The sequence below is a fragment of the Pogoniulus pusillus genome, chromosome 17 (assembly GCF_015220805.1).
Source record: "Pogoniulus pusillus isolate bPogPus1 chromosome 17, bPogPus1.pri, whole genome shotgun sequence".
Lineage (NCBI taxonomy): Eukaryota > Metazoa > Chordata > Aves > Piciformes > Lybiidae > Pogoniulus > Pogoniulus pusillus.
Window position 1 is genome coordinate 9,142,142 of NC_087280.1, and position 15,268 is coordinate 9,157,409.

The following is a 15,268-nucleotide window of genomic DNA, read 5'->3' on the forward strand; positions in this document are numbered from 1 at the left end:
AATAGAACTAAATTTCTTGTTTCTTTTCCCTTCTAATGTTGCTTATTGAGTCATCAGTTGAAACAGTTTTCAGTTTTGGGGGCAAGAAATGTTGATTACTAATGTTTTAGGTTATTTGTAGCACTACAGAGCAAACCTTTTAAATGGAAGGACAAGAGGATACCTGTATTTGGAAATGCTCAAAACAAGGGACTCGGAAACATGAATGACGTTTTAGATTAACTGTGCTTCACAAAGTGGGTTTGATTATATTATTTCCAGAAATTCTTGTTAAATTACGTTTAAAAAAAACCAAACTCCTAGTGAAATCAAGAACAAGTGTCATTCCCAGTCAACATTCTACAGATTCAATTTCATCAAAGCATCACTATGTAGTATAATTTGGTTTATTATCATCTTGCTTTGAGAAGCATCTGCCTGCCTCAAGTATGTGCTACTTGGAGCACTCTTTTCTGCTCTAAAATGTAGCTAGCTGTTAAACAAGACTAATGGGCAAATGCCTGAGTTCTTGTTGAAGGAAAGAAAGGGTTAATTTCCTGAAGAACAATTCAGTTGTATCTTGAAACATTATGAAACTTCGAAACAAAATCAATGAGCAATTCAAACAGATGTAGTCATATTTCATAAAAAGGACTTTCTGCGGTCTTATGTCTGTTTTTACTGTTATGATATACAGCTATGAATAAATTAACAACTGCTTATGAGAGTTGCAAAGTTACTAAAATACCAGAATAAACTATTTTGGGAAGATTGTAATGAACTTGATTTATAGATGAGTGCTTTTAAGCAATCAGTGTTTTTAAAATAAACCGTTTGAAGCCTGCAGGTAAAAAAAAATGTTAAACCTCAAATTTCTTTCCCCTCTTGAAAATATCCTGCTAGGATTATATTATGGATTCTCCACCAGATGCGTCAGGTAATGCATCTGGAATACTGTTTGGTGTGAGACAGAACTCAGGAATTGCACAGTACCAGACTGAGCCATCAGTGAATGTAACAGGTGGGTGTAACTGTAGCAACTGATCAGAGAAACAACCAGCCTAATTAACCTGTAGCGCAGACCTCTGGTTTCTAACTTCAAGTAGGATTCCTGGAATGTAGTATAGCTATGTTTTTCTTATCCCTGTATATAACACTGTAGTGTTTAATGAAACAAAATTTGGAGCCTTATGTTGTCAGATTGGCTTTTCAGCACATTGGACTGACAGTATTAACTTATCAATTAGATGGGAAAAGTATTGGCAGATACAGTGTAATTTTTTAGACTGATGTAGACTTGTTTTCAGTATATCCAGTATATCTGACTTGCATTGGTAGGAATAACTCCTAGTGAGAGAGGGGCTGCACTGCTGTACTGGAAGAACTTTAAGTCTGCTGAGTTCGTTCCCTGTGGTGATGGTCTTGATTTTTTGACTGTTACATACAGGAGTTGGAGCAGGTGGGATCCAAATGATCCTGTCTGAAAAGGGAGGGGAAGGGAAAGAGTAATTAATTTTTACCACATTTATTTTTCCAATTAGCTAAATTGTGGGTTTCACTAAGTATTTCTCTGCATGTGTACAACTATTCTGTGGTCTTACTCGTGCCTTCCTGAGTTAAAATGCGTTTTGTAAAGTATGCAAAGTTTTCATTTCTGTGAACAGAATTTGTTTTATCTATCATACAACCTTCACACTCTCCTATTTTTTCTTTATTTTGTGCCAAGGTTTTGTGTAAGTTGTTTTTAAGTTTGTATCAAACAGAACAAACTCAAACTCACTTCAGAAAGAAGAGTAGTTGAAAGATGGTGTAAACCCTTGCTTATTGATGGTTATTACAGCTGCAGCAATTGCAATAGTTTTAATCTGATGTGGTGTATTTTGCTAGAATAAGCCAGGTGTCCTGTTTGCAAGTTCTGAACATTAACATATTTTATATTTTACAGACACAAACACTGTATCAAACACAATTAAAAATGGAGGACCTTTTCCACGAGCTTGTCCAAAGTGCAATATTCATTTCAATCTTATGGACCCTTTAAAAAATCATATGAAGGTAAAATATCTTGAGGCTTGTAAACATTGTAACAAACATAGGCTTCTGTTTGGTTATGGTAGAGTGCCATGTTTTGGTAGCTAGAAGACTGACTATCTGCATATGATCAACTAGAGCCCAGGTGCTTGGTGCCTTGCAGTTGTGGAGAGGAAGCATAGAGTAGGGTAGTTTTAAATCCTGCTGGTTTTGGCCTTATTTTCCAATGAATTGAAGCATATGTGCAGTCTCTGTAGGATGTCTGTCTGTCTGCCACAGCTGTGATTTCTCAACCCCTTGGCAAGACTTAGGTGGATTTGATGAGGGGAAGTGTACATGATACATGTGGGTCTACCGACTGCCTATTTGATTACTACTGAGACAAAGATGACAGTGTAAACATAACCTTATTATCTTGGTCTATCACTCGGTGGCTAAAAAGGTTGTTAGCCAAAGGGAAAAAACTTAGTTTATTGTTCATACTTGAACATTGCAAGAGACAAAGCTTCTTGAAACTAAGCATCATTCAGTCTGTTGATGAAACTACCCGATGTTGTTTCCTGGAAAATATTTATCAATATTTGGTTAAAATAGATGCAGTTTTCTGGCCAATGTGTACTACCTCAGAGAAAGGACTTTGCACTCTGGATATATTGTGAATAACCCAGGGGAAAAAAATGACATATCAATTACTGTGTAATAGAAATGTGTGAGCCTGCAAGTTACTGTTGATGTGGGGCATTTGGATTCACTGGGCTAGTGGTCTTTAGTTTCAAAACACAAAGTATGTAACAGCGGGACAAAGTCAAGGATTTTACCTTTCCTTAATTATTTGTAGAGAATGGCTTTTGCATTGAGTACATCAGCTGAATGAAAGAACCATTGAACAAATAGGTTTACTTAGTAGTATTTAGTTACATTTTTAGTTAAACTATATGGGATAAATATACTCAATTACCCTTCCACAGCAGGAAATTAACTCCCTAATAATAGGCTTGTTGACAGTAGTCCTACACCATAAGAACTATTATTCATCAGGAGAAAGATCTCCGCTCTGAAATGTTCTGGTCTTGTTCACTGGTGGAAACTTCTTAGTGTTTTCTGTATGAGGTAGTACCTCAAAACTATTGAACTTCATAATATAGTTGTTGGACTTAGCATTCATTATGTAGACTTCAACACAAAAAAGCTTGAACAATGTGTGGTATGTGACTTAAAATTTCAAAATTTTTCAGTAGTTCTGGAAAGAACTTTTGAAGATTTCATAGAATGCTTCAGATTGGACACACTTTCAAGGGTTGTCTTATGCAACGGTCTCTTCCCTTTCAACATACGTGCTCTTTAAAGTAGTTGAACTTAAAAGTTTCCATGAAGTTCTCAGTAAACTTTTATACGCTTGCCAGCAAAATGTTTGCATAAAAGCTACTTTACTTTTTCTCATTCCTAAATTCAAGTCAGTTAAACTTTTTTTATGAGTAAGACAGCACTGGTGTACCAGTTTCTAGCTTAAATGCATCTTACATGAACCTAGGAGAACAATCTGATTTCAGGTTCTGTAATATTTAGTGTTTTGGTACCTAAATATTACCTGAAGATAACCTGCAGTTCAAAATCCATACTGAATACAAAGTTGGTATATCAGAGTTGAGATTTGTCTGTAACCTTAATCAGCGAGTGGCTTCAGTGTTTAAAATTGTGTTGTCATGAATGCAGTTCAGTAAGAGAGACTGATATCTTTGTTTCTGGTTGTTTCTTGTCCTTCCCTTTTTCCACCCAGTATTGTTGTCCAGATATGGTAGATCACTTTTTCCTGGAAGTGACCAAAACAGAATGTTCAAGTACACCAAACCAGGTGGCTGATTTTGAGAAAGGAAAATTGATTATGTTAGTTAAAGACTTCTATTATGGGAAACATGAAGGTGACACCCAGCAGGTTCAACAGGAGCAGAAGACTCATACGACGTTTAAGTGCTTCAGTTGTCTGAAAGTTCTTAAAAATAACATAAGGTATTTGAAATAATTTCCTTAATTGTTAATCACAGCCTGTAGCACTGTCTCATGTATTAAATGTATGTCTCTCTGGAATAGGATTTTTTATTAAAAACTGATAATATCGAATGAACAGAAATTAATTAATTTTACTATACATGTATGTCCATAAATAAAATTTTCCTCAAATTAGAGTACCCATTTTGATGGTGTCCAACATAAACATAGTTTTAATGAGAGCAGTTGTGGAACTGTAGGGTTGGAAAGGGCAGCACAAAGTATTTTGCAGTTTGCCATCTGGATGGATGTTGATATCAGTACATACAAGTGTTAATTCCCTTTAGGGATACGCAGTGACTCGTAGTTAGTGGTTTACTTATGTAACAGCTGTTATTTTAATGGAATAATTTTACTTCCAAATGCTGCAGAAAAACTTTAGTAAGCAGTTTTTAATAGGTAGATGAGTTTGTGTCATTGTTCCTTTGGAGGCTAAGGTCATTGAGCCTTTTTACATGCGTTCTTCAAGAGAAGCTAAAATGACAGAAGGTAAGGCTGAAAAATGGACTATTTCTTCAAAGGGTACAGTCTGCAAATTAAAATGAGCAGGTTTATGCTAACACTAGACTAATATTACTGAACAAGTAAAATGTTCGTGTAATTACAAACATTAAATTTGCTATTGATTAAGTTTGTGTAAATCCTAAGTATAAGTGCCACTAATTTGTCTTAAGCAGTTTGAAAATGTATGTTGTTAGGCTTTAGAAGAGTTTACTCATGATTTCATAGTTCCTGTTAATTAGGGCATTTTTCCTTTGCATTTCTAAGAACAATAAACAATGTTTGATAAGGGCCAACAGGTTTTTCTTCTGGTTTCATGTGAATAATACTTCATTACAATACTGGGCTTACTTTAAAAAGTACTTTTCAGGCACCATTTTCTACTTAGTATTACACTGTAAGTGGTTAGTGCTGTGCTACTTATGTGTTTCACAGCAAGTCACTCAAAATGAGCACTTCCTTTTTTTATTTGACTTTCTCTAGAGTCAACTTTCAGCTGTATTAATTTTTGCTGTAACTTTGAAGCTATATTTTGGAGTTCTCTAACTGTAGAATTTTTATTCCATGATATCTGTAACACCTTTAAGGATTTATATAGGACAAAATAAACGCATGGTATCTCTCTTCATTTAATGGAAGCTTCTGGACCTTAAATTCAGGGAAAATCCAAGTGATTCATCAGGATAATTCCTTGTTTCCTTGGCATGGTTTTTGCCAGTTGCATATGCAGATGTGTATTCAATACCATGATTTGAGTTTAACGCACCATTGAAATTATGTTCTCTTAAGGTGCTGGTTTCAGTTCATTTCTGCTTAGATACCTAGATACTTTCAGTTAGTTGGGATTTTTTTGTTGCTTTGTGGTGTTGCTTTGTTTTGTTTGATTATTTTTTAAGCAATGGTAGTCAAGAGACTGTTTGTTTATTGTTCTGATGTTACCATTTTGAGAACTACATTCCTGTTGTGTGTGCCTTGCATTTAGTAGTTCATTTGCCTGTACTGAAATAAAGCACATTTGAAATAGAACAGTTTTTGAAATGTAGTAGTGGGTTGTGCCACTAACCTATCCTAGTGCTGCTCCCCCAGCAACTGAGCTGGCAACAACATGGGTGCCTAGATTTCTACGTTCCTACTGCAAATAGGTGGACATTAAACATGAAAATGTGGTAATTTTAAATACTAACATCCCACCATATTTGTCATACTCTGTCAACTGTGCAGTGGTGGTTTTGGTAACTGTTCATCATCAAAACTCAGCCCTGAATGCTTTGTACGAAGAAAGCCTCTGGTGGTTTTGGATGGAGGTATTTTCACATAATGTTACAATGTCCTAATTGAAAATAATATTCTTGCTACATAGTAGTTTTCAGCAGAGCTGAAGCTACGCTTAGTTCAGAATGTGGCTTTGAGACTCTAGTAGTGGTGAAGTATGAACAGACATTATTTTGTTGTTGCCGTTATTAATTTCCCTTTATTCCAGGGCAGTGTTTTTGTCTAAGCACACAGGAAAAATGCGGTAGATTGCTTAGTCATAGAATATGTTTCAGATATGCTGCATTCTTTCTAATAGTTAAGGGTTTCTTTTAACCTTGGAAAGATGGTTTCGCCATAGTCATCTTGCTTCACTTGGCTTTTTTTTGTTACGATGGAGTTTTTTAATGGACACTTATTCCATGGATTTTTAACTTATTTTTAAATTCAGAAGCTCTTTTAGAGTAAAGTTCCTAAAGAATACTGCACGTGCTGAGTGTAATGTTTGTGTATAGCAGAAATTTAAATGTAGCTTTTTTTGCATCTGCTCACTGTCATTTCAAGGTTTATGAACCACATGAAACATCACTTGGAGCTTGAGAAGCAGAGCAGTGAAAGTTGGGAAAGCCACACTACCTGCCAGCACTGTTACCGTCAGTTTCCCACCCCATTCCAGCTGCAGTGCCACATCGAAAGCACACACACGCCTTACGAGTCATCTAGTGAGTTGAATTCTGTCACATGTGACCTGGAATTTGGAGATATTTTCTGCCATACTTTCCGTGTTTGTAACCACAGTAAAGCCCTAGTACTTCACTTCAAGAGCAATAATCCTGAGAGCACTCATTTGCTTTATAAGAGATGCGTTGGGAAAACACATTTTTTAAAGCTTTTTTGTTTGTTTGTGTCTTTGGCTTTTTTGGTTTTTAATTGAAAGTTTAACTGCAGGAATTAATGTTGTTTAAGAATCTTGCATTCCTGGCTTCCTGAACTTGTAGGAAGGATTACCATTGTATTGCTTTATCTTTTGTAGGTGTATATAGTTGATATATATGTATTATAATGTATCTTCTTAGGATCCCAAATGATTTTTTTTTCTTGTTTTTTTCCACTTTTTCTAGCAATTTGTAAAATCTGTGAATTATCCTTTGAAACAGAGCAAGTTCTTCTGCAACATATGAAGGACAATCATAAGCCAGGTGAAATGCCGTATGTTTGCCAGGTATTTGAAAGGCTGTTTTTATTTATATCACACCACCAACCTACCTCCACTTTACCCCCACCACCTTTACTCTCAATAAACTTTATCAAGAAAATCTCTTGTTTTGTTACAGGTATGCAACTACAGATCATCAGTCTTCTCAGATGTAGAAACACATTTTAGAACAGTTCATGAAAACACAAAGCATTTGTTGTGCCCATTTTGCCTCAAAGTAATTAAAATTGGAGCGCCATATATGCATCATTACATGAAGCATCAGGTAAGCAGATATCATGGAATTATAGAATCAACCAGGTTGAAAGAGACCTCCAGATCATCCAGTCCAACCTATCACCCAGCCCTATCCAGTCAACTAGACCATGGCACTAAATGCCTCAGATATTTTCCACTGTTAATGCTACAAAAATTCTACGTATATCTAAAGAATCTCTCTGGGGAAAAAAAAGCATAACTAATATGAATGGTTGTTACCAGATAATAAAATACTGTTAATAAAATATAATAGAAGAGTCATATCTACTTCTTCTGAAATATCTTTAAGGGAATTATGATATTTAGTCATGTGTTCATTTGACAGCAACTGCCTGTTTAAAAACAACTCAAAATATGTTCAAAAGTTTATCTCTGCTATTTGCTACTAGCAAACATTTCACTACATAGAGACAAAATCATGTCTTCTTGTAACAGGCAAACTAATTCTGCCGTCTCTTAGTAATGATAGTGCCTTGTGTGTTCAAATATGAAAATATTCTTGAACAGTATGTTGGTTTTGTATGATGTTAGGAGTTTGTCTAGTTAATGTGATAGAAACCGGATGACCATTGTTTGAGAAAAGCTAGGATTGGAGTTTTGTTTATCGTTACATACATGCTTACTATAGGTTGTCTTCCATTTTTAAAAGAAAAAGGGAATATACCGTTGCACCAAATGCAGATTGCAATTTTTGACCTGCAAAGAGAAAATGGATCACAAGACTCAGCATCACCGAACATTTAGGAAACCCAAACAGTTAGAAGGACTGCCCCCTGGAACAAAGGTGAATGTTCATAAGAGAAAATTAGAGGGGAGCGAAGAAATACATATATGGGTAGAGGAAGGAATAGAATAGAGAGAAGTGCTATTCTTTTATTTTTTTTAAACTTTTGCCATCTTTAAAATTAAAATCTGGAGAATACTCTCTTGTTTAAGAGTTGCCACATTCAGTTTATGGCTTCTTCCTGGTGATCCGTAATGTTGCACTCTGTCCTATCTTTCCATACTTGTGTATGTCAGTAGCTCAGTCAGTGGTGCTGTATTCTTGAGCTGTTGGTTAATTCTTCCCTCCAATTTTTCCTTTGTGCTAGGGGGAAAGGAGATAGTCTGTCTGTGGGTCTAAGGAGCCTACATGGTTTCTTGAGGAAGATGGCAGAAAAATTATGTAGCATGCAGGACCTACTTCTCCACAGACAGTATGTCCTTAAAACTGAGTTCACTGGATCCTCTTTAGCTGACATGTAAAGATGCAGATCTTTTCAGTTATGAAAATGGCAATTTTCTTCCTCTTTAAGCTCTTCACAGAGCAATTTGTTGTAGAATCAGAAAGGGAAAATGACTGATTGTTGCTGATGGTATTGCATGTCAGATTGTGAAGCGCTGCTTTTCTGTGACAACATCTCAATTTTCTAAAGATTTCGGAATCTAATGGAAGGTTATGTGTAAATTCTGTTGTTGGAGCTTGACAGGATGTAGATTACAAGTCCAAAGACCTTGGAACCAGGTATAGATGATGAGGTGCTTCTAAAGAGTGACTATGGGCAAGAAGTATAATTTGGAGTCATACAGCACTTGGAAACTGGATGAGCAAATTTAAGGCCACAGCAAGGGAGTGTGATAATGATAGATGGGAGGTCAGACCCTTGAGGGACTACTTCTGGCTTCTAAGATCTAGAGCAAAAATATCTCATGGAAGCAGACTGGCTTATCATGAGACAAGACTTTAGCTAAATTCAGACATTAGTGCTGTTTGATAGTCTTCTTAGTAGGGCTAACTGGCCTGACTCTCCTGTTTGTTCTCCACTACTGCTTGTTTTCTATTGTTCTTTCAAGAAAGCAGGATGTTGCCATTTGCAGATCTGAAGAGAGCATTTTTTTTGTCATGAGTGTTTTCACCAAAGGAAGAGCTTTTAAAGCATCTAATAGACTAGTGAGCTTAAGTTTACTCTGATCAACAGTATTTTGTATTTTTCAAAGTAGTCTTCGCTGAGGAGTGTTGTTCTTGGGGTTTTATTTTTTTTGTGCTATGACTTTTGTCCTAAAGTGGCTTAAACTTTGAAACAAATAGAAAGAAGAACTTCTAAATATTTTTTTTTCATATTCATAGGTGACAATTCGAGCATCTCTTGGATCTCTTCAGTCAGGATCATCAGCTACATCTTCTGTTAGTACAAGCAGTTCCACCTTTCAGTTATCACCCAAAGCTAAAAATACAACCACTAAAAATCATAACAGATCTAATACAAATAAGTCAAAAGCAAAATCAAAACCAGCTGCATCAAAGAAGCAAAATACATGGACCAACAGCAAAAAAAAAAAAATTACAAATACAGCATTGCATAATTTAAGGTAAAATATTAGCATTAAAAATACCTTAAATGATCAGTTATTTACCGCCAGATAATTTTTAATGCTGCAATATGGAAGGGTTGACATTTCAGTTTGGCTAAAAAAGTAAACCCACAAACTTCCTACACACTGGTACTGTGATTTATAATTGTGAATCTTCATTCACCAGTTTTGGTGGAGATAGCCTAGTTCATGGTGGAGGAGCACACATTCTGAAGTTAGATTTTTTTTTTTCTCTGCATAGTGCCACAGACTCTTGAAATCCTGACTTGTTAGGCAGATTTATGTTTAAAAGTGACCTGTGGAGGAGAATACATCTGCCTGAGTGTTCTCTATGTTTTCTTGTGCAGGGAAAAGTATTTTCCTCTTTCAGTGGTTTTTGAAGGTTTTGAGTCTGCTATTTAAAAGATTAAGTCTTGTCTGTCGTAAGAGATAGCTTGATTTTGGGAGCTACTAAAACAAAGCTCTAAGTAAGTGGAGGCAAGCTGTTGGGAGAATGCTGTCCATAAGGACAACAGGCTTACAATTTCCTGGCTTTTGCTATCTTTGCGTAGGTGCTTTATGGACTAGAACTAGAATATAGTTTCATTAGCTGAGTTGGTTCTTTGTCAGAGATCTTAGGTGTCTCCCTTCCAATAGCGTGCTAAAACTCACAGTTTGTAGCTCTGAAACATTGAAAAATGGCCAGCAGAACTGATAAGAGCAGGGTTACACTCTTGTGTTACAGGTATTCCAAAGCGCATGGACAATACTAGGGTGACAGGAAAGCCAAAGGCTTTTTTCTGTCTTGTGGTGGATGAAGCACTTCTTTGAAGTCTTTTTCCAGTACATAGTGACAATAGCAGCAGCTGAGGTTCTCTTTTATGGAAGTATCATATTCCCAGGAGTTGCAAATAACAGATGCTTAAACTAACTCAGTTTTTGTTAAGGTCATAATGACAGTTTAATTCAAGAAAAAGTAGTTTACTTCATGTGTGCTAACATAACCTATAATAACTACTTAACTGATACATTTTTGAAGTTGTTTCTTTTTCCTACAGTAGGTCAGCTTGTTACTGACTTCAGGCAAAAAGTTTGAAATAGTTATCTGATCCTGAAGGTTGATATTAAGTATTAACTTTTTTGTGTTACTCTTAGGTATCATTTGGGAGCTCACAAATGCATTGAGTGTTACTCTGAAATAAAAGATTTTGCAAGCCATTTTCCTGCCTATGTCCATTGTAGCTTATGCAGGTACAACACTAGCTGTAGCAAAGCCTATGTGAATCACATGATGAGGTAAGAACTCTTTGAAGATTTTAATGGGTTATCAAATACTTACTAAATTCATAAAAGGTGTTAGATGTTTCTGTTGGCTGATTTTTAAACTGACTTATAGGACTGGCAGGGAAATATGTAAGATTGGATTTTTACTTTCTACTGAGCACTGAAGATTCCATGTTCTTGTTTTGCCTTAAAAATCCAGTGGTTCAGGCAGCATTCTGTGTGCTTCAGAGTTTGTGTTATCTTTCATAGCCCCTTCAGCTAGACATAACAAATAATGACCAACTGCGGTGTATTCTTTGGCTTTCAGTTTGAATACCTCATGTGATTTTTGAAGTGCCGAATCCCTGCAGTCACAGCTATTGCCAGTGAAATCTGTGCTCAGAATACCATGTAAAGGATGTCTCCAATAACATGCTCAAGCAGATACTTTTTCTTATGCTACCTCTGGTCATCTGTAAAAGTAACATCCCATTTTGCAGGACATTTGTCACTGGTTATGAAGCTTTGTAGGGTATTGGTGATGACAGCTGTAAAAAAGCCTGTTAAGAAAACAAGTGCACTAGTTTTCAGAGCAATAGAATTGTATTATGCAGCAATTAGACACAGATCACGTAGCAGTGATGGTGAAACAACATTTTGAAAGCCTATTTGTTAATCCTGTGCACTGAACAAGCTGAATGTATTGCATAAAAATACAGAATGCAATTGTTTTTTTAAATGCATATATCTGTATGCATTGGCAGTTTTGAGTGCTAGAATTCTTGGATTTGTGACTGAAGTCTACAAGTTTTTTAATGTTTTATATGTTGAGCTATTGATATTAATTTCAACACTTGTATAAATTCTAGGCTGAAGTAAGTCACATGCTGTTGTACATATAATCTATTGGTTGCACACTTGAAAAAAGTTATATAAATTAATGGACACTGTACAACAGAAAGTTTTCTCCAGAAGAGGAGAATGGAATTCAGCGTTCATTGTTCCTACTGTTGCCTAAGCTCTGGGTTTTGTGAAATTCAACCGTACAGTAAAATAGTGTTTGTCCCACTTTGACCCTTTGTAGCACCTATCTTGACGGGTGTAAGGAACAAGAGATGATGAGAAGGAAGGCAGCTGGAGGGTATTTCTGCAGTAGCAGCCCCCGTACTAACCTGCTTGCATTTTGGTTCTTATGAGGGTAGGGTGTTGACGCATGGTTAACCTCCATATCAGATAGCTTGTGATTAGATTCATCACATTTAAAGCACAAGATCAGCAGAGCATTGGTTTTTCTATGGAGCACTGTATAGCTACAGCCACAGAGCTTCAAGAACTAAACTGCTGATGGAAGCCATGTAACTCTACTTGCAGGACTAGGCTGACCAAGTTAAGCCTTCTCTGTCCCAAACTCGTTTAAAGGATGGAAGTAGAGCTAAGATTAACAAGCCTGTAAGCTTTCAGCCATTTTATGCTTTAGAATAAAAGTCAGCAACAGAGGCTTCTGTTTTCATGTACTATGTACATCATAGAGGAGTAATGTAAGTCTAAGTCTTAAGTGGTAATATTTTCTTATTTAGTTTTCACAGTGCTCGTCCAAGTAAAAGATTTTGGATCTATAAGAGGCACTCAGAAGAGTTACGGTAATTGCACTTTCTTCAGTTGCAGATCACTGTGTTTTTATTTTCTGTTAGTAAACTGACAAGTTTGAGCAGAGCATCTTGAATTTCTAAGATTCCACAATTTAGAAAAAGCAGGGAAATAAAAACAGTGGTTCTTCCACTACTGTTCTGTTGAATGACAAATATTTGTTACTTGTCCACATTTATTATCTTTTTCTTAACTGTGAGCATTAAAAAAAAATTTCTATTTTTTTATTTTCCAATTATTCATAATGTGAAAAATGGAGAAGGGGTGAGAAAAACAAAAGCCAAAGGAAAAAAACACCAACCCTAGGAAACCTGTGCTTTACAGGTAAATTTCTTTCTAAAGTGGTGTTCTTTGTGTTACATCCAGCGTGGATATACCTTGGCCATTGATAGGGCATTCCAGGAGCTAGTTGCAGTGTGGAAAAAACAAGAATATGTTCTGTGAATCATCTTATCCAAAATTTGCAATAAATTTAATTTGTTCTTTGTATAATTTGTCCAACTGTTGTAAGTTAACTTTTTTCATAGTTCTGTTTTGTTTATACTTCCCTTTTACTTTCTCTTCTCTAGAGGTTTGACTGTAGTGTGTCTTAACTGTGACTTCCTTACTGATGTTTCTGGCTTAGATAGCATGGCCACACATCTGAGTGAAAGCCACTCTCACACTTGTCAAGTTATTCTAGAGAAAGGTGAGTACATGTAGTGGTTTTTTTCATACAGTAGACATAGGTCTGTGGTTTATTGCAGTCCGTTTTTTCAGCTGTGTTGTAATGACTTCTGTGTACTTAGATTTGGAAATGAGTACTTCTGTGTTTCCACATTTTAAAATATTTTTAATTAAATCCTTTATTTTTATTTTCAGTTCCTGTAGATATCCCAACTGCTGAGCAAGTATCTGAGTAAGTTTTGTTTTACTGCTCAATGTTTATTTCTATTGATTTTTTTCACAGATCGCCGAAATTTGTACTTGGAACTTGATGATTTCTTGTTTCGTGGAATTTGGAATGTTTTGCTCTTACCATGTCCATAATTAGAAGAATGAGGACAAAAATTTGCTACCTAATGCAGCCAAAATCAAACCCAGGTTTTTGTTCAGTTGGAGCAGAAAGACATAAATAATTTTTGCAGTATTAGGACTGCAGTCCTGGTTTCTAAGTGTAGACATAGTGAGACGCTGACAACACCTTCCTTGTAGTGCTGACTTTATTGAGTGGTTTATGTTCTTAAAAAGTGATTGTTATTGAAATAAGACAAATTCAGCCTTAATATTTTATATATTTAGAAATAATTTTTAAAATTATACTACTTAAATGGCAAAGGTATACTGTCTTGAAAAAAAAACCAACTGTAATAATTTTGGCTTTCCGTTTCTTTGAGGATTTGAGAAAGAACCTGCAGTTTTTCTGAGACTGTGTTGTGGTATTTGCTCAAAGGGGTATTACTCAGACTTGTCAAGCTATCCCTCATTTATACTGGAACAGTACATGAGGCTTCACAGTGTAGCTTGTGAGCATATTAATGCCTTAGTTGAAGTTTCAGAGACGTGTCAGTTGAATTATCTGGACTACTTGAGAGTACAGGAACAGAAGTGTCAATTGAACTGGGAAGAAAGGTATTTTAAAAGATGGAAGAAAATGGTTTAGCCTTTATTTAACAAGGTATCACTGAGTCCATCTAGCCTGTAGCAGGATTTTGAAGTTATGAGATATTTCTCATGCATTACAGGAACTCTTCCAACAGAGAGGGAATTCTTAGGCCCTTAAGTATAGATCAGCCTTTACTGAGTGCTGGAAATACTCCCAGTATCATAACTATTCAGCATTTTCTTTCTTGGTTTCCATTAAGTGGCCAGTATAGAGAGGTGCTGGAATGATCTGTCATATGACCCAAACATTAACAGTTTCTATGGCTATGAGTAATAGTAGAGAAAAATATACATGATGTAAACTTCAGACCTCTATTAATAGATATTTAGTATGTGATTACAGAATTATGGAGGCTGGAATAGCCCTCTGAGACCATAAAGTCCAGCCTATGACCTAACACCGCCACATTGAATAGACCATGTCACTAAGTGCCACATCCAGTCATTCCTTAAACATGTCCAGAGATGGTGACTCCCCCATGAAAAGAGTAATTAGACATAGGAATGGACAGCCCAGGAAGGTGGTGAAGTGCTTCCTAGCACGCAACCTAAACCTGCCCTGGAACAGCTTCAGGCCATGCCCTCTCATCTTCTCACAAGTTGTTTGGGACATGAGCCTGACCCCCCACCTTACTACAACTTCCCTTCAGGCAGTTGTACAGTGTGATAAGGTCCTCCCAGAATTTCCTCTTCTCCAGATTGAGCAACACCAGCTGAATAAAACTGATACAGCTAAATAAAACTGGTGGTGGTCTAATAGGATAACTAATAGATATTATGAAGAGGAATTGAAGATTTAATGACAGGCATGAGCAGGGAAAGGAAGTTAATTTGGGGAAGTATTACAAAACAGCATTTAAAAAAATATTTTTTTTTCCAGCACAGAATATTGTAATTGGACAAAACACTGGAAAGAGTAATTTTGCAGGGCAAGCTATAATTCCCTTCATCAGTCTAAAATGGCTTGTGCCCTTCAACGGTTTTGACTTCTGTGCATCTCTAGCAATGGAAAAATAAAGTATTGAGCTGTGATAGCTCTGGAAAATGCAGCTTTTCTACTTGGAGCCGGCACTGGAAATTACTGTTTGCTGAACTGTATGG

The 15,268-nt window shown here is 36.2% G+C and overlaps 1 protein-coding gene across 6 annotated transcripts in view; it reads left to right on the top strand.

Moving 5' to 3' along the window:
- Positions 1-15,268, top strand: part of ZNF280D (zinc finger protein 280D) — a 38,057-nt gene that overhangs the window by 11,365 nt on the left and 11,424 nt on the right. For 5 of the 6 annotated variants that reach the window (XR_010305354.1, XM_064157548.1, XM_064157550.1 and 2 more), the window contains 12 exons: positions 883-1,000; positions 1,925-2,034; positions 3,788-4,017; positions 6,373-6,530; positions 6,930-7,030; positions 7,143-7,289; positions 7,932-8,066; positions 9,390-9,631; positions 10,769-10,909; positions 12,454-12,516; positions 13,093-13,211; positions 13,385-13,421. Coding sequence is in view for 5 of the 6 variants with exons in the window: in XM_064157548.1 (XP_064013618.1) it covers positions 883-1,000; positions 1,925-2,034; positions 3,788-4,017; positions 6,373-6,530; positions 6,930-7,030; positions 7,143-7,289; positions 7,932-8,066; positions 9,390-9,631; positions 10,769-10,909; positions 12,454-12,516; positions 13,093-13,211; positions 13,385-13,421 (1,601 nt within the window). In the remaining variant the exon portion in view is untranslated. Of the gene's footprint in view, positions 1-882; positions 1,001-1,924; positions 2,035-3,787; positions 4,018-6,372; positions 6,531-6,929; positions 7,031-7,142; positions 7,290-7,931; positions 8,067-9,389; positions 9,632-10,768; positions 10,910-12,453; positions 12,517-13,092; positions 13,212-13,384; positions 13,422-13,472; positions 13,850-15,268 lie in introns of those variants that run through there. The other variant, XM_064157552.1, reaches the window with a different exon arrangement.